Raw genomic sequence first — 21601 nt, 5'->3', positions numbered from 1 at the left:
TCCCCCCAGCCCAGCTCCCTCCTCTCTAAAAACGGGATAAGGACAGTGCGGCTTGAACAGGGTCATGGGCAACCAAGCCGTCCCTGCTCGCCGCACGGACGAGGGATTTGAAGCTTCGCGCTCTCATCTGTCAGCTGGGCCCTGGGATGGTGGTCGGTTGGCCGGTACCTAGCCGCCACTTCTCTGGGGAAGCCCCTCTCCACGGCACCTGACCACTCTGTGATGTGACACCACCCATGGCCAGTGTGCCGTTGACACCAGTAGTCACCAAATGTGCAGCTGGGAGGAGACACGCGCTCTTCTCACGAGCCTGGGCCCCTTCCTGCCACCCTGTGAGGGCACCGAGCAGTGAGAGCTGCCCTCTCCTTGCCAGCTCTGCCCTGTACTGGGGACGCTGACGCACGGCCACGTGGTTAGTGCGCAAGGAGATCCTGGGGGAAGGGGCAGCGGGTGGCCCTGCAGGCCAGGCTTGGGGGGCCTGGGGTGGCCGGCGGAGCTGCCTCGGGCGCTGACGGGCACTGGATGGGCCAGGTGCCGGCGGCTGAGGCAGGAGGGCGGCCGGGTGCTGCCAGCGTGGGCTCTTCCTCACCGTGACCCTCAGGCGGTCCTCTTCCCTCTAGAGCGTCCCCGGCCCGCTGCTCATCAAGCTGATCCAGCAGCGCCTGACGGACGAGGACTGCGTCAAGAAGGTGAGACCGCTGTGTGGCCCCCGTTGGGGGCTCTGCTGTCAGGACAGAGGGAGGGGACGGATTCATCTCCAGGGGCAGGGATGGCCAGACCCAAGGAGAGGGCCGTCTGTGGGTGTGTCCTTCCCTGGGGCTTGCCATGGGGACTGGAGGCTGGCGGCTCCCACCACGGCCCCTGAAGGAAAGGCCTGGCCCAGTTGGGGGGTCCCGGGGGGAGAGTCCAAGCAGGGACCATTGCAGAAGCGTGCATGTGGTGGGAGGGGACAGGACAACCAGCACATGTCAGCACCCAGGGTCTAGCTGCAGCCGGAAGCCGTTACATTTTGTCTTAGTTTCTTCAAATAATTCCCGGCACCGTTTCAGAAGAGCCTGGGCCCGGGAGAGGAGGACCCCAAGGTGCCCTGGGACCGAGAAAGGGGCAGGCAGGTCCCAGCCTGCACAGTGCCACTCACTGGAAATCTGGGGACAGAAGAATGTCCGGGGGGCAGCAGGATGGGGCATCCCTACCCCCGAGGGAGGAGGAAGGGGTTTCAGTCAGCTGGCCGAGGCGGGCAGCAGCTGCAGCGCACCTGGCTTTCTCAAAAGCCACTCAGGCGTCCAGCACCAGTCAGTCCGCTGCCCAAGCCACCTGGGGGAAAGCGGGAGTTCTGACAGGATGGCCGCAGTCCTGTCAGCTGAACCCAGGGCTCTGTGCTCCTCTCCTGGCCCCAGGAGGGCTGTGCTGTCCCCCAGGACCCTGGGGCCGGGCTCACCTTGTTTTCGTTTTTCTTTCTCTGGGTTCTCAGATCTGCCCGGTCCCTGGACTCCCTCCTCCCCTGGGTCCCTTCCTGGAGCCATCCAGAGAGTCCTTCTGCTCTCAGTCCTGAGGTCGCTTGGGCCTCTGGGTCTCTGCTTTTCCTTCCCTGGCCAGGAGGGACTTCCTAGTCACAGCTGCGGTGGGGCCTCTGTGGGAGGCGTCTCGGGTGGGCTCGGCCACGCCAGCACAGGGCCAGGCCGGAAGTTCACCTCCGTCAGGGTGGTTTGCCCCCCAGGTGCGCGTGCTGCGAGCTGGATCTGGGGGTGGTGCTGAGCGGGAAGTGGCAGGCGTCCGTCCCCGGGTGAGTGGAGGCACTGTCGGGAGGACCAGCTGTTTCTCCGGAGACCCTGGTTAGTTGTTGAGAGGGCCAGGCCTGGCCCCCGCCTCCCAGGCCTTGGGTTTCAAGATGGACCCTTCTCCAGGGCCGCATTGCCCCCGCAGTGGGAAGGGATGCAGTGACCTGTGGGGCTCAGCAGGGCCCGTGCCAGGCTGTGAGTCGGACACGGCACTTCCACTGTCGTAATAGATCAAAAATGGACTCGAACGGTGGCTCCCCCCACGCCTCCCCATCTCCCCAGCAGCTTCCAGTTCCCTGGGGTGCCCCCTGTTGGTCTTCTGGCCAGAAAGCCGAGCGGGTACTTGCCCTGCTCTGCGCGCGCTGCTGTGACTGCTCCCATGTTTGGCCAGGGGCCATGGCTGGCCAGTAGGTCCCCATGATATGAAATGGCCCTGCGCTTTCCCTTCAGCCCTGGGTAAGAAGCACCTGCTGCCTCCAGGGCGGTGGAGGAGGGTCAGCCTGGCCACCTGCATCTTAACCAGCTTTCCCCTCTGCCACCTGCTCCCGCCCCAGGGGCTCCGGGTTCCCTGGCTGCCCAGACTCTGGCGTCAGCCACCTCCCGGCCGTCCACTCCAGCAGGGGCATTGGTGCACCTTGGCTCCTCAGCAGCGGGAGGCAGTGTCACATGACCAAGTGAGGCTGACAGTGAGAAGGGTGGGGATGGGGACACCACTGTGGAAGACCAGGACCCCCTCTAGAGCTGGGACTGTGGAGGGGCCATCCCAGCTTGGGAGAATGGCCGAGGACCGAGACGGGGCCAAAACCCAGCTCACCCACCTCTACTCAGGCCAGCCAGCCTCAGGGGACACTCTTTAAACTTGACCCTTCATCCTTCACCCTTGAAAAGGCCTCCTGTCTTCCATCTGGGAAGTGCCCATCTGTCGGGTAATAAAGGGGGAGGAGCATCCTCTGGGATTAATAAAGGGGGAGGAGCATCCTCTGGGATCGGAAGGGGGCCGTGCTTTCCACACACAGTGCTTGGCGCCCTCACCTGGCTGCCCTTGAGCTTGCCAGGTGGAGGGTGGCGCGGGGGGGCCGGGGGGCCTGGCAGCAGGTTGGAGTCACCGACTGCCTTCCGGCCTCAGCACGGAGCTTTCCCCTCTTCATCGCCTCTGGCAAGACGGCCACCAGGATTGCTCCGCTGGCACAAAAGTGAGCCGCCTGGGATCAGATTCCCTTGAAGGTGCTTAGAAGCCCAGACCTCCAGTGACGCAGGATCCCAGTGGGAACTGCGATGACCCAGCTGCTCCTCTCCAGGGGCCCCACAGTTGAGGGTGCTTCGACTCTCTGCCCTGGTGCCACAGAAGCTAGCAACGGGAGTCCACATCCCAAGTCCTTGCCAATGGCCACTACTGTCACCAAATGATGGTAGCATCTACTGTTAGTATAATAATGCTCTAATTTGAATTATTACTTATACCGTATATGACCACCTGTCTTATAACTCATTGTCGATGACATTAATGTGTAATGTTCACTGTCACAACCAGCATTGAGGTGGCGGTGGGGCTGTCGGGAGGCCTGGTCTGGCCCTCCTGCCAGGTCCCATGGCAGGTGCACCTCATACTGTGCAGAAAGACCGTGGCTGTACACAGATCAGAGTGTAGCATGAATGGCCAGGTCTCCACCCGCCTTCCAGCAGCCCTGCGGAGGCCACACTTCGGCTCCCCATCTCGCAGGTGCAGAGGCCACCACGGCAGAGGGAGTCCCAGAACCAAGGTGCAAATACAGTGGTGTTCCTGCTGCCGGGGCCTGGTCTTGGGGCTCCTCCAGGAAGCTGCACTCCCTGAGCCCCTTCCCCCATCTGCAGAACAGTGGGTCGGGCTTGCGCACAGAAGTCCCTCCCAGGCCTGTGATTCTGATCATGTCCAAGCCATTGTTACCTGCAGAGTAAAGAAATATCTCCTTCGATTTGTTTTAAAATTTCTTCTAACCTTCATGGGGCACCCAGAACCTTTTTCATCTCTTCCCAGTGGAGACAGGAGTGAGAGGTGAGGCTTCTAATTATGTGCTTTGGTTGTTCAAAAGCAAAACAAACCCTCATCCAAAACAAACAGGCTTTCTTGCTTTTAGGGAGAAAAATGACACATATGCATATTCATTTATATGGTAATTAATATTACTTAGCTTCACAGGGACCAGAATTGGTAATTTAGAGCACAGAAGAAGACAGGGAATCGTGTTCAGGAGAGAAAATGCAGCCGCCGCCCACCAGGACTCTGGTTCAACGCTGGGTTTTCATTTATTTTTCTTTTTGGTCTAATGCAATCTCTTTGAAGATTTTTTTTTAAGTGACCATCAAATGAGTAAAAGAAAGAAAAATGAGTAGTTTGTATTAGAACCATCAGAAGGCAGTGACTCTGTGGGACACCCATGAGCTACTCCTCTGGACAGTCCAGTTCTTGAGGTCAGAATGTGTCCAGGTCTGCAGGGCACAGTTTTTGGACAAAGCTGAGCTGAGACATAGGCAGTGAGTTTGGAAATGTGGGGTCAGGTCAGTTCCAAAGGGATCCTCACCTTTGCCTTGACCACGGTCATTGTTTGTGCTGTTTTATTTGAAATACTAAAGAATCTCTTTGCTTTACTTGGTTCCTGGTCTGCCTCCTGCCTCTGTCCTGGGTTCTTCCCAGTCCTTTCCCTGTTGTCCCTGAGAGATCACTTTAAAAATAGGAACGATTTTATTTCTTGGCCACAATGTATCTGTCCATGTGGGTGCAAATTCGTGTAAGGTCCAGAGCCCATGGCTGCTGCCATCAGCCACCAGTTTCCTTCCCTGTAGGTGGCTGCTGTTAGTGCTCTCTGGGAAGCACATCCTTGGGAAATTGTCCTCTGTGGACAAGCAGTTGTCCTTTACTAAGTGGTGTGACCAGGGCCTTCCACTGCTCCTGTCCCTCTTGTGGGCATCCCTAGAGCTGAGGGGCCTGGGCCTGCTTTTGGCTCAGCCTCACCCCCCCTCCTCTCTCACACAGCTCCTTCAGGCCTCCAGCTCAGCTGGCCTGCCCTGCTCAGGGCCTTGGTACACTGTAGCAGGCCCCAAGGGGACTCCTGTCCATTTCCCACCTCCCAGCGTCCACACCTAGTGCAACCCCCTCCCCTGGCATGGGACAGGACTACGGGACATGGTTACACCATCCAATAGTATCTTAGCAGACCAGAGAGAGGGTCTTCTGCTGGCACAACACAGCCAGCTGTCCTGTTGGAGAAGCCCTGCTCAGGGCCTCTGGGAACTGTGGGCAGCCTCAGGCAGCAAGAAGCCAGGGTTTGGGGTCATCCAGCAGCAAGCAGCTGGATTATGTCACAGCCTAAGGGGCCAGGAAGAAGATTCTTCCTCCACCAGGCCTCCAGAGGAGGACGGAGTCGGCTAGAACCTGCACCACAGCCTGGGCTCAGATCCTGGCCTGCGGATCTTGCTGTGCCAGCGGCCCCGCCCGGGTGGACAGCTGCTTCTCGATCCTTCAGCCTCCAGCCTCACCTGCCCTCGCCCACTCCAGATGCGGCCACTCCTGTCACACGCCCAGGGCATTCTGCCCACCTCCTCAGCACCATCACACTAGAGTTGGGAGTGAATGCTCTGAGCAGTCAGTGGCAGGTCCCCAGCCTATCCCCCGGTCTGGCATGGGCTCCATGCTTGGTAAATATTTATGGAATGAATGAATGAATGCATTTGGATGACTTCCCAGCTCTGCATCACCATGGCAATGAAATCCTGTCCAATTTGCTGTTGGTCCAGGGAGAGGACGATGTTTAAAATCCAGCGAACGATGCAGTCAGACCCAAAGCACTCAGTGAAGCTTTCGATGGGAGACACACATTTGTCTCCAGGTGGCTTTGGGGAGATGGCTTTGGCCTCCCCCTGTTGGGGTTTCCCGTGAATCGTGGAGACGCTCAAGTGACTTCCTGCTTTCCATCTTCAAGTTGTTTCCGAGTCTCGCACTTGGTTTTGGTGTCCCATCCCTTGATCAAGTTCAACTGCTGGACCCTGAGCGTGGGCTGCCCCTGGGCCTGGGCCTGGAGCACTGGAGAGCCTGTCGCATGTGCAGAGCCTTCTGTTCTCTTCCTGTTGGTGCCCGGGGCTGCCCCGCGCTGGGCTCCACGTTGGCGCCCTCTGCCGAAGGTCGTCCTGTTTTCTTTCCCTTTGTTCCTTTAATTGACTGTGACAAGGATCAACCACCAGGATGCTGACTTTTAAAACATTAAATTAAAGTGATCCTGCCTTGCGTCTGGACTGCAGTTTATCTTATCGATATCTCTTTGAAAAGCGTGTTTAGAAATCGTCCTACATTAGACCTTTTATGAAACGGGAAAGTCCTGGGTGGAGGAGGGGATGTGGCTGAGTTCAGAGGCCAGCGGCCAGGACCGTAGGTCGTTTAAGCTGCCACCATGCCAAGGCTGTCCTCTCAACTCACTGGCTGCCAGGCGGGGCTCCATTGTCCCCTGTGAGCTATGCGAGGCCCTTTGACACAAGCATTTCTCTGTCACCAGAACCAGACTGAATTGGAAAGTCACAGTCTGGAAAATATGTGTCTCAGAGAAAAGGGAGAATGTTTTCCCCGGCGGCCGCCGTTCCTTCTGTCCCAGCACAGGGACATGGGCAAGGCTGTGCCAAGTGGCACCGGCTGGTCAGGAGGTGGCGTCGTGTTGCTCCACACTTGAAAAGAGTGGCTTTCTGGGATCCACACTCCGCTCACGTCCGCCCAGCGGCCTGAGCTCCTCTCAGCTGGGCTGGCCGACAGCAGCCAGGGGAACATGCACAGGAAGTGGCGGGAGCTGCTCCGACCTCGGGGCTCCTCTGTGTGGAGTGCCCGGAGGCTCACAGACAAGGTGTGGACCCTGGGTGCTGAGGAGCGTGACCCTCAAGACTCGCTCCTGCTCCTCATAAATGAGAAAACGCAAGCGCAGTGCTCAGCACTGTGCCGGGCCCTGAGGTCCACTTGGACAGAGTTAAGACCCTGTCCTACACTGGACAGCTGGGGTGACAAAGGAGTGGAAGGCCACCGCTTGCTCATGCTCAGCTGGTGGCCACCAGCAAGACTCACAGCCCCTTTCCAGAACCTCACAAGGCAGGCCTCGACCTCCCACAGCTGGAGGGCTTCTTTCCCCTGAGCCTCTCCCCCTGCAGCTGGGGACAAGCACAATGCAAGCCGCGGCGGCAGGCATGTTGGCTCACCCCTCCCAGGCTCAGGCAGTCACCGGGCAAGTCCCCGGGGACGCTGGTGCTCCACCTCTCCTGGGTCTCCTTGATGCCTCTTCCCTTTCTTCTTCCTTGGCCATGACGCACAGAGCCGCCACCCAAGCAGAGTCACCCACTGGACTGACGAAAGCTGGACCTGCTGGTTGGAAGCCCATGAGGTCACTGTCAGTGTCTGCATTTGGTGGATGAATTCCTGTCATCTGCAGCGCCTCTTCCGCCGTCTCTCCGTCTCCTACTCTTCCATTGCAGGCAAAGGGGCAGAACCCAGAGCCTGAGCTGCGGGGCGTGGGCTGCAGGAGCCACGGAAGGGGCCTCCACTCAGTGCATCCAAAACCATGACCTGGGGCCTGCGGTCCTGTCAACAGAACAGAGTGTTGAGGCCACGTTGGGGACAAGATAGAACAGAGGGCTGATGGCAAGTCATACCCATCCTCTAATCAGGGGCCACCACACAGGACACCCACCCACTCACTGGGAGGAAGATGTCTGTTGCTGAAAAGAAAAAAACACCCTTCTGGAAATGCATGAGGGTCAGACGCCGCTCCCTGCTCCCCCTCCTGCAGCCAAGAGCAGCTGGGGGTGTTCCCTTTGCTGTGCATGAAATGCAAAACTGCGCTTCGTGTTCAGGGGTTGGTTTCTTTTAGATCTCATTTGCAGCGGAGACTCAGTACTCCTCGATAAGGAGACAATGGAGCACACGAGTGTGGGGCCACAGTTTGAGTTTACTTGGTGTGTTTCGAGGCTCTTTTTAATTTTTTTTCGTGTTGTTCACAGATTTATGCTTCCGGGCCACAGAGCAAGTCATATTTCACAGTGGAAATGTCAGCCGAGCACGGGAGCCGGTGCTGGCCCACGGAACCCACAGCTGTGTGCTTTGTTTCTCCTTGTGGTGTCATTGGTTTGGCATCAGTCACATCACTCTTACCACACTAACGTGGGGACACAGGGTTTCCTTGTCACTGGTGTGGCGCTCACAGGTTCATAGATGTCACCAGCATCCTCAGAGGAGTGCGGTTTTATTGACCCACTGCTCTGCTGAGGCCCTGGGCTGTGCACTTGGACTGCAGAGGACCAGAACGGGAGATCTGAATGGAGTGGCAGCAAGGCAGGGGCCTCCAGGGCAGAGCACAGGGCGTCCAGCCACGTGGCCCTGGGGTGGGCGTGCTGGGCCTCACGTTGGGGCCGCGGCTGGCGGTGTGTGTGGACGCCTATCTGCAGCTGAGCAGCAGACACCACGTGGGTCCCTCCGAGGGCTTGTGTCATCCTGTGACCCCTCTCCCTGCCATGAGGGCAGAAAATAGAAGATTGAGATGCAGGGTGGAGCCTGAGGTTTGGGTAAGCGCTGATGTCCAGGGAATGGCAGAGTGTCCGAGAGGTGCAGTGACACCAGCTATGAAACTGGATGGGCTCAGAGCCACCAGCTGTGTCACTCTCCCCAGCATCAGGTGGGACCTAAGCTTCCAGCTCCCACTCGCCAGGTGGAAGAGTCAGAGCCCCTGCCCCCCGCAGGCACACGGAGCGCAGAGCTCCGGCAGGGGCCACACGTCGTCTGCGATGAAACTTGAAGGTCAACATTCTTGCTAGTCGTCTAGAAGGGCTCAGTATCCCGAACTTGATCTTCTAAGGTGTGTTTCTTCAAGCTTGGTCGTGTTTTTGGATAAGTCAGAGCACCTGGTTCTGGGGTAGTTGGGTACCGCCATCCCTCCTTGTCTCAGACCTCAGTTACTTGCCAGCTGTGGCCCCAAAATATTAAGTGGAAAATTCCAGAAGTAAACAGTTGTTAAGTTTTGGATTCACCCCATTCTGCATAGCATGATGGGAGCTGGCACCACTGGCTCTGTCCCACCTGGGGGAACGTTCCTTGGCCTGCTGGTCAGTTACGTAGCAGCCTCCGTTATCAGGTGGCCGTGGTCCCGCAGTGCTTGTGTTCAAGTGACCCTCGTCTTACTTGACAAAGGCCCCACGGTGCAGGCAATCTCCACCCCCAGGTCACCACCCCCGTGGCACTGCGGGGACTCAGCCTGCAGCTCCAGGGGATGCCTCTGATGGGCAGGGCCGGCAGAGCTCTGCGGGAGCCAGGGGCCTCGCCCTGGTGGAGCTGGGCAACCCCAGGAGCACCCGCGCTCTGGCATTGGTAGGAGACAGAAGGAGAAGAAGGCGAGGCATCAGAAGGCAGTGGCCCCGAGGGCAGCAGAGGCTTCTTGTGCGCAGTTGCTAATTGCCTTTAATAACAGTCAGGAGGGCGGAAAAGGCCAGCGTCCCACCATGCAGGGTGGCCTGGGCCGCGCCAGGCCGTGCTCCACTGGGCCTTGCCCAGCTCCCTAGGCTGGCTGGCTTCTTTTCTTTCTTCCTCTCTTTCTTTATCTGTGACATCTGCTCAGTGTTGTCCCTCCTGTGATACCATACCCCTTGCAGCTGTGCAGACCTCCAGCTCTGCGCTGGTGCGCGAGTGCCCTGAGCATACGGCCTTTTTGATGTGTGATGAAACAGAACCGAGCCGCAGGGGTATGGTGAGCGAAGGCATCAGAATATCAATTAACCTGCTCGAACAGAGCTGCGGCTCAGAGCGGAACAGACGTCTCACTGAAGTGTCAGGAAGATGGATAATGTGTTCTAATTAGGGTTGACTGATACCTCCACATCGAGCCACTCCGGCCCTCGGACCCTCAGACCCAGCAATGCAAGGCTCGTCTCAAATGTCTTGGTGTCCCACCATAGCAGTCGTTGGATGCTGTTTGCTGATTGATGACTTCTTGCTTTGCCAGGATTTGCAGCCATTAAAGTGTTCTCTGCCAAAATTGCCATTTCCCTTGAAAGTGCAGTCAGCTTTGCAGCTGGGCAAGAGACCTCCTTAAACACAGAAGCTCTGGGACAGGCCTTTTCCGAGCGCCCTGCCTGGGCCTTCCATCTCACGGATGCCCCAGGACGGATGCATCCTGAGACAGAGTCAAGGCTCCGTCCCTCCTGGGGGACTGCAGTGGGCCAGCCTGGGCCAGCACAGGGGAGAAGAGTCTCCGTGCTATCTGTCCAGTAGGGTGGGGTGTGCCCCAGCGGGTCCCCAGGAACCCCATTCCTCAGGCACCTGGGGGACTGTGCCACCTCCCCAAGTCAAAAAGAGCAGACCTGAGAGCCAGTGACAGGGTTCACTTCAGAGCTCCCGCTTCCTCCCCAAGTCTTAGACTCAGTGACGCCCGTGGGACCAGGCGAATCGGGAGCCCTGCAGTTGGCAGCACATTCCTGGTGGCTGGAAGTCCCTCTTTCTCCAGCGAGGACTTGGTGAGAGATGCTCTCCTGAACAGCTCTGAAAGCTCTGGCCCACAGGTGACGTCCACTGTGAGTTCATGGTGATTATGGAGATTGCTCAGAAATGCAAGATGGAAAGCAGAGCTTGGTGCTGAGCAAGGCCAGAGCCCCGGGTTCCTCCAGCTCCAAATAGTGGTGGACACAGCCTGCTGTCCTCTTGCTAGGGGAAGCAACCCAGGGCTAACTCCTCCCCTCCACGTAAGAGAAAATCAGGGTCTGGGTTGAGCTGTCGTTCAGAAAGTGCTGGTTGGGCTTGTAGGACCGAGGGAACTCTCGGAGGGGACAGCGTACTTCAGGCTTCTGGGGCTCGCCTGGGCAGGTTGCTTTCTCTGAGCCGTGGCTGTGACAAGCATTTGAAAGGAAAGGGCTGTTAAAAAAGCAACTTTGCTTTTTTAGTTCCAGAAACTAGGGGTTTTGTGATAGTGTGTTTCTTTCTATATGGGTTAAGAATTTCTCAAGAGCCTGTCTGTTTTTCCCAGCGCTCTTGATGCTGTAAATTCGTTAACTTTTCTTATTCAACAGTCAGTGGAGGCTGTTGGAACATGGGGGCACTATGCTGGTTTTTGCAAGACGACACCTCTCACCCCACCTGCCCTGTGTCCTCTAGGTCCTGGGGTGTGAGGTGTGAGTGACCTTGAGTCTGACTTGCCCCGGCACCCCTCCCCACATCCTGAGGTGTCAGGCTCTGAGGGAGGTGTCTCTGACAGGTGCTTCTCTTGGGGAACCTGCATCCCAAACCTCCTCTCCAGCGCCTGCCTGCCGGGCTCCCCGCTCTGCGGAGCTGAGACTGGAGCGATCTGCTCTTATATTTCACTCTTTGAGAGCTCACTTTGTTGATGTATCTGGATATCGAGCCCCAAGCATTAAACAGTGTGTGCGTCAACTCTAGACTCCTGGGACTTGAAAGGCCTTCAGAAATTGTTTAATGTGAACATTGCTGAGGGACACAGAAAACAGCTTAAGCAAATGGGAAGATAATGCGTCGACTTGATCCTGTAAGAACGTCAGTTCTTCATGAATTAATCCACACATTTAATGTCATTCAAAAATCCTCCCAGAATTTCTATTTTGGAACTTGACAAACAAATTTTTTTGATGCTTTCCTGGAAGAAAAAATATTTGAAAAAATGGGAAGGGAAGCATATTCTATTAGTCATAAAAATAAATTATAAAACAACAATCATTTCAAAGGTTAAATAAGAACAGTTTAATCATCTTCAGGCAGAAAGAGGCCAAAGCCAAGGTCATATCAGCATCTAGACTATGACAAAAGAGACTTTGGAGGGGAACAGAGAGACTTTTGACAGATGAGGTCAGGATAGCTGGCAAGCCACAGGAAACAGGTCACAGCTGCGTGCCATTCACAAAAGAAAACATGCACTTTTAAATATTTAAGTGTAAAGAGTAAAAACATAAGAAAACATGGTTTAAATGCAAGCGAATATTAGCTTTGCGGTGGAAAGATCTCTTTATACATCCACACAATGCCAGAATCCAACTAGAAAAGGAGCAATTGTCTTGGCTGCAAGCCAGTGTGTTAAAACAATACCTTACACAAAATTCAAAGGCTACAGACAAACCACAGAAAACCCTGAAGATATCATTGGCCTCAGAGGATTTGTGGTGGTGTTTGCCAAAATGGGTTAAAATTCTTAATATGTAAAGAGCTCTTATAAGTAAATAAAAGGATGAAATCCCAAGGGGAAAGTGGATTGATAGCACGAATATACATTTTAGAAAAGAAAAAATCTAAATAGCCAATAAACACGGAAAAATATTGAACTTTACTAATGTAAATTAAAGCAGCAGTGGCATATTTTGCTGGACAGAGTTCCTTCAAGTTAATACCCAACATTAGCCGTATGCAGGGAAACAGGGGTTCCACCATTGAACTTATGGTCAGGCAATTTTGTGGAGTCGTATGGCAAAATATGTCAAAAGCCACAAGAGAAGGTGTCAACTTCTGGAAATTCACCTTGAGGATATTTGATTCTCAGCAAGACAACATAGGAACAGCGTTTTTTAATAATGATGAAACAGTGGCATCAAACCCAACAAGCACAGTATTGGCGTAGGCAGCATGCGGCAGGTCAGCTCAGGCCGCCACCGAAACCCCTGGGGAGGAGCCTTTGGTGACATGCAAAACATTCCTGCCATGTTCTTACCATGTGAAAGGAACAGATCACAAAATGTGTGTGATTCTCTCCCTCCCACCCTAGGAAAAGAGGACCTTTTTCAGGAAAAGGAGATAAGCCCAAGTGTCTCAGTGGTGCCTTTAGGTGCCCGGTGTTCCTGGAGACTTGCAGTGCTACTTCGGCTTTTCTGCATGTTCTGAAACTGTAGGAAAGAATTGGAAGTGTGAGAAGAGCTGTGTGCACAAGAGGCCTATCACAGTGTGACTTATGCTGGTGGACACTGCAGCTGACCTGTCCAGCTGGGGGGCGTGGCTAGGTAGCTGCAGCACACCCACTTGATGGACATTGTTTAGCCACCGAAAATGGAGGCAATGGAGACCCGCTGCAATGTGGAAAACGCTCGAGGTCGCGCTGACACGTGGTAGAAAGAATCAGGACGTGAAGTGCATGTTGGGCTGGGGACGCGCTCAGAGGCAGTGTGAATGAGCCTTGGGTGGGATCCTCAGCATTGAAAAAAAAAAAAGGCGGGGGCACACATTCTGATTATGACCACAGACGTGGATTTGGCGGGAAGAGAGGAGTTGTGGAGGAAGGCGATGCCGTTATCAGAGACGTTCGTTTCCTTGTCTGAAAAGCTCCAGTTCTTCCATAAAGTTATTATGTTCTTTTAAAAATAATTTTTAAAAATCTAAAAACAGATGAGACGAGCGCCCCTTTACCTCCTCTGTCTAGGGCTGGATCCTGGACGGCATCCCCGAGACGCGGGAGCAGGCGCTGGTGATCCAGACCCTGGGGATCGCCCCCAGGCACGTCAGTGAGTACCCCACCTTGTCCCAGCCACCACCCAGGAAGATGTGTTGAATTAAATGCAGCCTTAGACCCAGGCACAGGGCCACTTGTCATGAAGCCAGGTGGCGGTTTACCCTCACCCTGCGGGTTCCTTGGGCCTGAAACCCCCTGTCTGAGAAGCTCTTTAGGGAGTGAGCCATTCGAAATGTGGCAGAAGCATCTAGACAAAGATGTCGATCATGCTGTTATTCATGACCGTGAAGGTTGTTAGCCGGGGCGGGTCGATAGTGGGCTGTCCTGGGTCCTGAGAGGATACCCTTTGTGACTTAGTGCCGGGAAGACCTTGTCTTTAGGAGTTCCTGGGGATGGGAGGTGGTGGTGGTGGGAGCAGCCAACGAAGCATAGAGCAAGGACTGGTCCGTGGGGGTCAGCTGCCCAGCATGTCTGCGTCTGCTCCTTGTCTCCCCTGCCCAGTCGTGCTGAGTGCTCCGGACACTGTGCTGATCGAAAGGAACCTGGGGAAGAGGATTGACCCTCAGACTCGAGGTAGGGCTGTCTCCACGCCCCACACCCCGTGGGTTTCCAGAACACTTGGAGACTCCTCACTCCCTGCGCACTCACCCTGCTCTGGGCATCTGAGAACAGTGTTTGGGAGGTGACTCGGGCCAGCAGAGCATGGCTGTGAGCTGGACGACACTGGGAAACTGGGGACTTCAGCAGATGAGACCTTTAGGTGGAAGAGGGGCTTGTTTGCTGTAGAACCAGACTCAAGTGTGGATGTGGGGCACCCAGGCTTTGAGTCTACTCTACTGAGCTCCCCTCCTGGCTCGCGGCCACACATGGGAACCAGGGGTGGGGCCTGTCTCCATCTCCCTGGGAAGCAGTACATCTGAGCTCTTTGCTGTGGTCACAGGTGAATAGGCATGTGTTTTACCTGGGAACTGGCAGGTGCCACAGGCCAGGACCTGCCGACGGGTCGTGAAGACAGGAGGACCCTGGGCAGGCAGGGACAGGGAGTGATAGACCTGGGCTTTGTGGCCCCGGGGCTCCTCCCCCTCCAGCAGTACCACCTGGGATACCTCTGTGAGATTTCCTTTTCTCACTGGTACTTAGTGATGTGATTGCTGTGAGGGTCTGCAGGCCTATCAGCCGGGCCTGAGCCCAGCGCTCAGAAACTCATGGCAGCCCTACCCTGGGTGACTCTTATCCTTGTGTTAAGGAGAGCAGGCCCCGCGCTCTCAGGCCCTGGGATGTCAGTCAACCACCAGCTGGGCCTCCAGGGCAGAGCCCTATCCAGGCACAGCAGCCCCCCTAGCAGCCCTACGGGGTGGTGGTAACTGCTCCTCTTTCTGTGCAGAGATCTATCACACCACTTTCGACTGGCCCCCGGAACTTGAAGTCCAGAACCGTCTGATAGAGCCAGAGGGCATCTCAGAGCTGGAGACAGCCCAGAAACTGCTGGTATATCATAGGAACATCATCAGGATCCTTCCTTCTTACCCCAAAATCCTGAAGACCATCAATGCTGACCAGCCATGTGTAGACGTCTTCTACCAGGGTAAACACAAACGGGAAGTCACACCCTGGGCACCGCCCCAGGCCCTGGCCCACCGTGCATGTCTGCCCCAGGCCCAGGCCCAGCATGCGTGTCAGCATCACCCATCTGGCAGCAGCCCATGGCCTAGGGGTGCTGGGACTCCAGGAGTCAAGTCATAGATGTCCAGCTCCCCTGCCCAGAGCGAGTGTGTGCAGGGTCCCTGAAGTGCCCTACTGGGAGACTGGGGCCAGTGTCCGTGTCCTACACCTGGACTTGGTCGTGTCTCTAGCCCGTGGGAAGTTTGACTGAGATAGAGGTGGGAGGAGGAGAGGTGAGGGATGGGGTGGCAGAGTCTGGACCTGACCCTGAAGGAGAAGGAAGAGGCGCCGTATGAAGGTTGGGACCGAGGGCTGGGCGTGCTCCGTGGTGGAGCGCTTGCCAGGCCTGTGCGAGGCCCTGGGCTCAGCCCCCAGCACTGCAAAGAGGGGAAAAAAGAAAAAAAAAAAAAAAAAAACACTATCACAACCAAGACTCAGGTTCAGAGCAGGGAAGAGCCGTCCTGCTCCTGGCGCTGTGCTGCCGTCCACAGCACAGCAGAGGTCGAGATGTGATCCCGAGCGGCGGGCCACCACGTGCGCCACCATGGGCACCAAGGGAGGAGGGCCTGCCCTCTGTGCTGCCACAGCCCAGTGTGGTGGACCCCTTGCCCAGCACACATGGCTTTGCCATCTTTGGCCTCGGTCTTAACACCCTGAGCCTGGGGCTTGCCATGCATAAGATGCCCCCCCCCCCCCGCCCAGGAGCAGGGTCCCCAGTGGTGTGTCCACAGGAGGGCCCAGTGGCTGGTGAGGAAGCTCTTGGTACCCTTCCCAAGCGTGGTCACCGCGGTTCAGCATCCTGCCTATGAGGGCAGAGGGAAGGCAGAGCCACTCTGTCCCCAGAACTGTGTTATGATTTTTTAAAAGTCTTGCTGTGTCAAAACCCAGTTCTCCCTGTCCACCGACTCCTGGAAACCGAGGCATTCAGTCTGTTTCCACACGATACAGGCTCGACACAGACACTGAGGACACCAGACGGCTGGTGACGTCCTTTCTCACCTGCTCCCTTGGGTCTCCTTAAAGAAAGGTTTATCGCCATGAGCCCTGGTTTGAGCCCCTGGGTGCTTCCTGCTGTCCCCCTGCTGCCCTGTCCTGCTGCAGTCTCTGGAACAGCCACGCCGTCTAGAGGCACCACTAGCCCCCAGGCGTGTGTCTGGAAAAGGACGGTGCTTTCAGAAATGCCAGGCTTATAATTTTCAGCGCTTTGCATCTCAGAAGGGTCTTTAGTAGCAAATACTCTGCGCTCTTAAGATAAACATCGCCATGTTTATCTTATGCCATGATTTTGAATTTACACATTAATTACTTCCAAATTACTTAATTAAATTTAAAAGTTCATATGATTGTTCATAAAGAATTCATGCCTGGAATTGTAAATAAAAATGTGAGTGTCTGAATATTAATTATTATTAATTAATAATGCGGAGAGATAAATTGGAAATTGGAATGCAGAATTCTCTCTGTGTTGTTTTTTTAATCTCTCTGCAGTGTACCCAGCAACCACATATTTCTTAAAAAGAATAATCAGATGGCGAGACCGTCTGGGGGATCATTACTTCTAATTAACTTAGTTATTTACTGTAAATTAAGCGTCATTTGTAAGCAGGCGGCCTCGCCTGTAGCATTTGGTGCTTTTCAGAGGCTCTGGATCATGGGCGGTCTGAGGAGAGCCTTACTGGAGCCCCTGGCTGAGTTTCGGGCTCTCAGTGGGGAAATGGTGCCCATGGTGGTGGGTTTGGAGAGTTGTCTCGGAGCCTGATTGACTCATCTGTAAAATGGGACAAGAATGGTACCTTCCTCGTGGGATTGTGGGCCACTCAAATGAGGGAGTGACTACAGAGTGCTTGGCTCAGCGGTTAATATGTGCTGGCCGTGATAGTGACGATGATGACAGCCAGCTTTGACTTTCCTGTGCCATTAGTTCTAAGGGGGGATTGGTGATGTCTCTGATGATCCATCCAACACAATAATCCCCAAATGAGCCCAAGGATCCTCACTAGGGGCAGTTCTGTCCCGCGGCCCCCAGGTTCCAAGGGAGAACAGCTGACTGTCTGAAAGCAGTTTCTGGTTGCACAGCATGGAGTCGTGCTTCTGGCACATGGTGGGTGGAAGCCAGGATGCCTCTCAGCACCACACACTGCCTAGGACACCCCACAGCCAGGAGCCATGTGGCCTCAGCTTCCATGTGCTGAGGCTCAGAAACCCCAGACAGGGACCTTAAATGGTTTCTGGGGGCACATTCCTGAGAGTGGCATGCTGGCTCAGGCCTCTGCCCAGGACGGGATCCCCTGGCGGGACAGTGGCACCGGTGATAGTCAGGGTCCCGAGGCTGGCATTGCAGGGACAGGCTGATGCTTCTGCAAGAAGTGAGGCGAGTGGGGAGGCCCTGTTATCAAGGCTGGCCCCTTTGGTAGGCAGCTCCCCAGGGCCGCCCGGAAGCCTGCTCTTCACAGCCCCGCCAGCCTGTTCTCTGAGCCCCCCTCGTGTGTCCTGGAGTGGGAGGTGGCCTGTTTGATGTTCAGTGCTTTTCCCTGGGACTTCTCCGCATCCAGGGCCCCTGTGGTGCAGGTCTCCTGTCAGCAGTGCTCGGCCCTGCCTCTCCACGTCTTTGTTCATCAAATGCCAGGGGTGCGTCTCTGCCACTCCTGTGACCTGTTTCACCACCGCCTCTTTGGAGACTTGCAACAAAGTTGGTGTCACTGGAGTGCCGCTGCGCAGATTATTCTCCACCAGTTCCCAAGTCCTTTAGAAGTCCCTGCCCGGGAGCCTCCCGCATGGCCTGACGCGTTCATCAAAGCCTGAGACTGACACCCAGCCGACACCTCCCCTGGGGGACCCGCCTGGCCCAGGGCTGGAGGTCAGAGGCTCAGCCAGGATGCAGTTTGGAAGCCTGTCACGTGCCAGAGCCAACCTCCCTCTGCAGCACACCCAGCCCCAGTTCAACCTGCAGGCCAGCGGCCGCCGGTGTGGGCTCTACTGCAATTCCAGGGCAGTCCCAGGCGGGGGAGGGGGGGCTCGTTCCTGCAGGTTGGAGGCACCGAGGGTTTCTAGGGGGCCATAAAAGAGAAATACTGATGGCCACGGAAGGAGCCCTGCAGAGGGGTCGTGAGAGGGCTTCCCTCCCCTTAGGGTCTGGGCTTATTATCCTCATTTCTCTTTCCAGCTCTGACCTTCGTCCAAAGTGGCCATCGATCCAGTGCCCCCTTCACCCCAAGGGTGCTGCTGTTGGGGCCCCTGGGCAGCGGGAAGAGGCTGCAGGCTGGCCTCCTGGCCCAAAAATATGGCCTTGTCAACGGTGAGTGCCCAGAAGCAGCACTGCTTCTAGAGCCTTCTTTGCCTTCTGCCCCCCAAGCTTCCTCATTTTACGGGCTGGTGGAGGGCAGGAAGAATCCATATCAGTTTTCTTTCTTGCTCTCTGCTCTGAACAATTTCCAGCTAGTCCGTCTTTACAGGTATAAGATTTTTCCTCCTGAAGAATACTGCCATAAAGACATCAACCAGCAAAAACGTGTCCGCAGCCCAGAGAGCCGGAACGCTTCCAGTCATCATCCTGTCTCCCTGGGCCTGCTGGCTGGTGTCTCTGCCGCCCAGGAGCTCTCCTGCAGCCCTGCGGCTGGCTCTCCGGGAGCCTCGGCTCCTAATAGGCATCTGCTGCTGATTTATTTGCTCCCGTCTCCTCCGCTCCCCCAACCCAGGTCAGGGTGTTTACAGGCAAACAATTTCTGAACCAGAGGAAGGCTTCTCGCTCTGCACAGTTTCAATAAATATTTTACCAGGAGGAGAGAAAATATTGAAATCAGCTCTCCAGGTCTTTGCCGAGGTGGTCCCAGGCGGTCTTGGAATGGCGGCCTGTGTTCAGGAGGATCAAGGGCTGGGAAGGAGGAGGCGAGTGTAGGAGGTGCAGTGAGGGGCGGAGGGAGGGAGACGAGGCGCCACCCCCATGCTGCACTGCCAGCCTGCATTACCTCTGCTTTATGTACCAAGAGAACACGGGACCTGCACCCCCAGATTTATAAATATGTATATGCACACCCCCAAATTATACATCCACACCATACAAATCTATAGAGAGAATACATACACACGCACAAATATATTCATACATATAGCACCCAAAAGAATCACAGTTGGAATAAAAATGCTTTTCAATTAGTTTTGCTCCAACTTGAAATTCCAGACCCTCAGGGACTAGCCAGGAATCAAGGACAAAAGTCACACCTGTAAAATCAAGAGGGAGAACTGAACAGTTACACTGCAGATTTGGTTAGTGTGGAAAACACTTTAGGATAACGTGTACTTTCTCTGCATCCACTTTTTTTTTTTTTTTTTTTTTTTTTGTACCAGGGATTGAACTCAGGGAGGCTTAACCACTGAGCAACATCTCAGCCCTTTTTATTTTTTTGTTTTGAGACACAGTGTCTTTAAGTTGCTTAGGGCCTCCCTAAGTTGCTGAGGCTGGTTTTGAATTTGTGATCCTCCTGCCTCAGCCTCCTGAGTTGCTGGGATTATAGGCAAATGCCACGGCACCCAGCTGCATTGACCTTTTCTTGGAAAAATGGAATTATTCAAATCATTCCTTCTTTCAATTTGATATATCAAGAGTATTCCAAGATGAAGTCTGTGGCAGTGGGTGGGAATGGCTGGGGACAGGTAGGAACGGGAGCTGGCGGTGGTTGAGGATGAGTGAGCGGCAGGCCACCTGTGGGCGCACCCACGTGCTCCTCTGCTGTGTGGAAGGACACAAGAGCCTTCGTGGCAGAGCGGGCGGACCTGAGAACAACAGGAGCACCTTATCAGCACCCGGCTTTCTCTGAGTAATCGGCTGGTGCTGCGACTCCCCTAGCAGTTACTCTCGCTCAGGAATTTTTTTTTAAATCTAAATTGCTTTCAGCACAGCAGTTGTGAAGAGATGATGTTACCTGCCTAAATTTTTCCAAAAATGAAAATAGAAATGCTCGTGGAGCTTTGTAGTGAGGGTCCCTCATGGGACTCTAGGTCATGGAGCATTTGAAAACTAATTCAGAAAGTTCGCTTTTCCCAAAGGTGTTCTTGATAAATAGGGGACATCAGAAGATCCAAGGAACCAGTTGAAGGGACCTCAGGTACCAAGAGACAGCACCGGGCCGTTCAGGGCTCTCCGCAGAAGCCTGGGGGAACCAGGGCTCCGGGCACTGTCTGCTCCTCTGGGGCCACTTGGTGTGGTCCTAATCTCCACGTTGAGGGAGCCCTAAGTCAGAGGAGCACACCTCCACACACACAAGCCGCCCAGCATTGAGCCCGCCACGCTTGTCGAAAGACCCCCTTTTATAATAGGTGGGAATACAAATGCGTACAACTTTTTGAAAGGAAAAAGTCACTGCTGACTGAGATGCTCACTGTGCAGATCCGCCCACTTGGTGACTCACGCCTAGGGTTGGATTCCACTGAAGTGCTCCCCGTATGGGGACAACAAGAGGCACCCTCACACCCTGCGAAAAGCAGGGTGATAGGACATCTTGCTGGAAGAGGGGGCGGAAGGCAGTTCACTCAGCCCTGTCAAAAAACACAAAGCACGTTGGCCTATGCACATGCAAAATCTGAAGAAGCCTCCACCCGGGAACTGGTTGTCTCCGTGGAGTGGTGTATCGCAATGTGGATCTGCTTGTTTTTATAACAAGCAGAATTTTCTAGTCAAAATCAACCATGAGGGGGGCTGGGGATGTGGCTCAAGCGGTAGCGCGCTCGCCTGGCATGCGTGTGGCCCGGGTTCGATCCTCAGCACCACATACCAACAAAGATGTTGTGTCCACCGAGAACTAAAAAATAAATATTAAAAAAAAAAAAAAAATCAACCATGAGGGATTCCCTGGACTAATATTAATAGCACCTATGGGGCATCTACTGAAAGCCGCGCACCTTATTGGATACATGGAGAGGACTGGTGTGGAGGAGAAGAGCGGGAGTGTGCAGGAGACCAGGCGGGCAGGCCCAGCGAGGCTGGACCAGGCCCCCACTGCAGGCCCAGCCTGGCCTGCCAGTGCCTGCTCCTTCGCAACCCCCACTGTGGCCCTCCAAAGCCCTCATCAAAGCCCACCGCAGGAAGACATTTGCCTTAGTCGAACATCTTGGCCACGGATACGACCCTTTTTTTCTTTCTCGGCTTCAAGTCTGTTTTAGTCGGTTTTTTGTTTTGTTTTGTTTTGTTGTTGCTATGACTAAAAGGTCGACAAGAACGACTTTAGAGGAGGCAGGTTTCTTTGGGAGCTCATGGTTTCAGAGGTCTCAGTCCATAGACGGTGGCTCGGTTCCTTGGGCTCGGAGTGAGGCCAGACTTCAGGGCTGAAGAGTGTGGCAAGGGGAGCAGAGGGAGCCTCCACCCCAGACGCAGAATGTGTCCCCACGGCGCCCTGGGGCCCCCGGCCACACCCCACCCCATTCAGTTACCACCCAGGTCATGCCCGCGGGGTCGATTCACTGATTGGCTAAGCCCTCACACCCCATCTCGCCCCGTCTCACACGGGAGCTTTTAGGGACACGTCACATCCACACCATGACAGAGTCCCTGGGAGAGGGGACACTGCTCCAGGATTGTCTTGACAGGGTGAGCTCGAGTGAGGTGGCCATGGGCAGGGCCTCTGTCACTCTTCCCTCACTGGGCAGCTGCCGTCACAGAGTTCCTGCTGAACACCACTCCTCTTCACCCCACTTTGGGGCGCTTTGTTTTTATTATCATTCAGTTAAAAATATTTT

The 21601-nt window shown here is 55.1% G+C and overlaps 1 protein-coding gene across 2 annotated transcripts in view; it reads left to right on the top strand.

The window, feature by feature from the left end:
• Ak8 (adenylate kinase 8) overlaps positions 1 to 21601 on the top strand; it is a 110109-nt gene that overhangs the window by 15758 nt on the left and 72750 nt on the right. For both annotated transcript variants that reach the window (XM_026395494.2, XM_026395493.2), the window contains 5 exons: positions 621 to 689; positions 13181 to 13262; positions 13712 to 13783; positions 14595 to 14795; positions 18036 to 18167. In XM_026395494.2, coding sequence (XP_026251279.2) covers positions 621 to 689; positions 13181 to 13262; positions 13712 to 13783; positions 14595 to 14795; positions 18036 to 18167 — 556 coding nt within the window. The remainder of the gene's footprint in view (positions 1 to 620; positions 690 to 13180; positions 13263 to 13711; positions 13784 to 14594; positions 14796 to 18035; positions 18168 to 21601) is intronic.

This window comes from Urocitellus parryii, chromosome 4, assembly GCF_045843805.1.
Source record: "Urocitellus parryii isolate mUroPar1 chromosome 4, mUroPar1.hap1, whole genome shotgun sequence".
Classification (NCBI taxonomy): Eukaryota; Metazoa; Chordata; class Mammalia; order Rodentia; family Sciuridae; genus Urocitellus; species Urocitellus parryii.
This window is presented reverse-complemented; position numbering and strand designations above follow the sequence as displayed.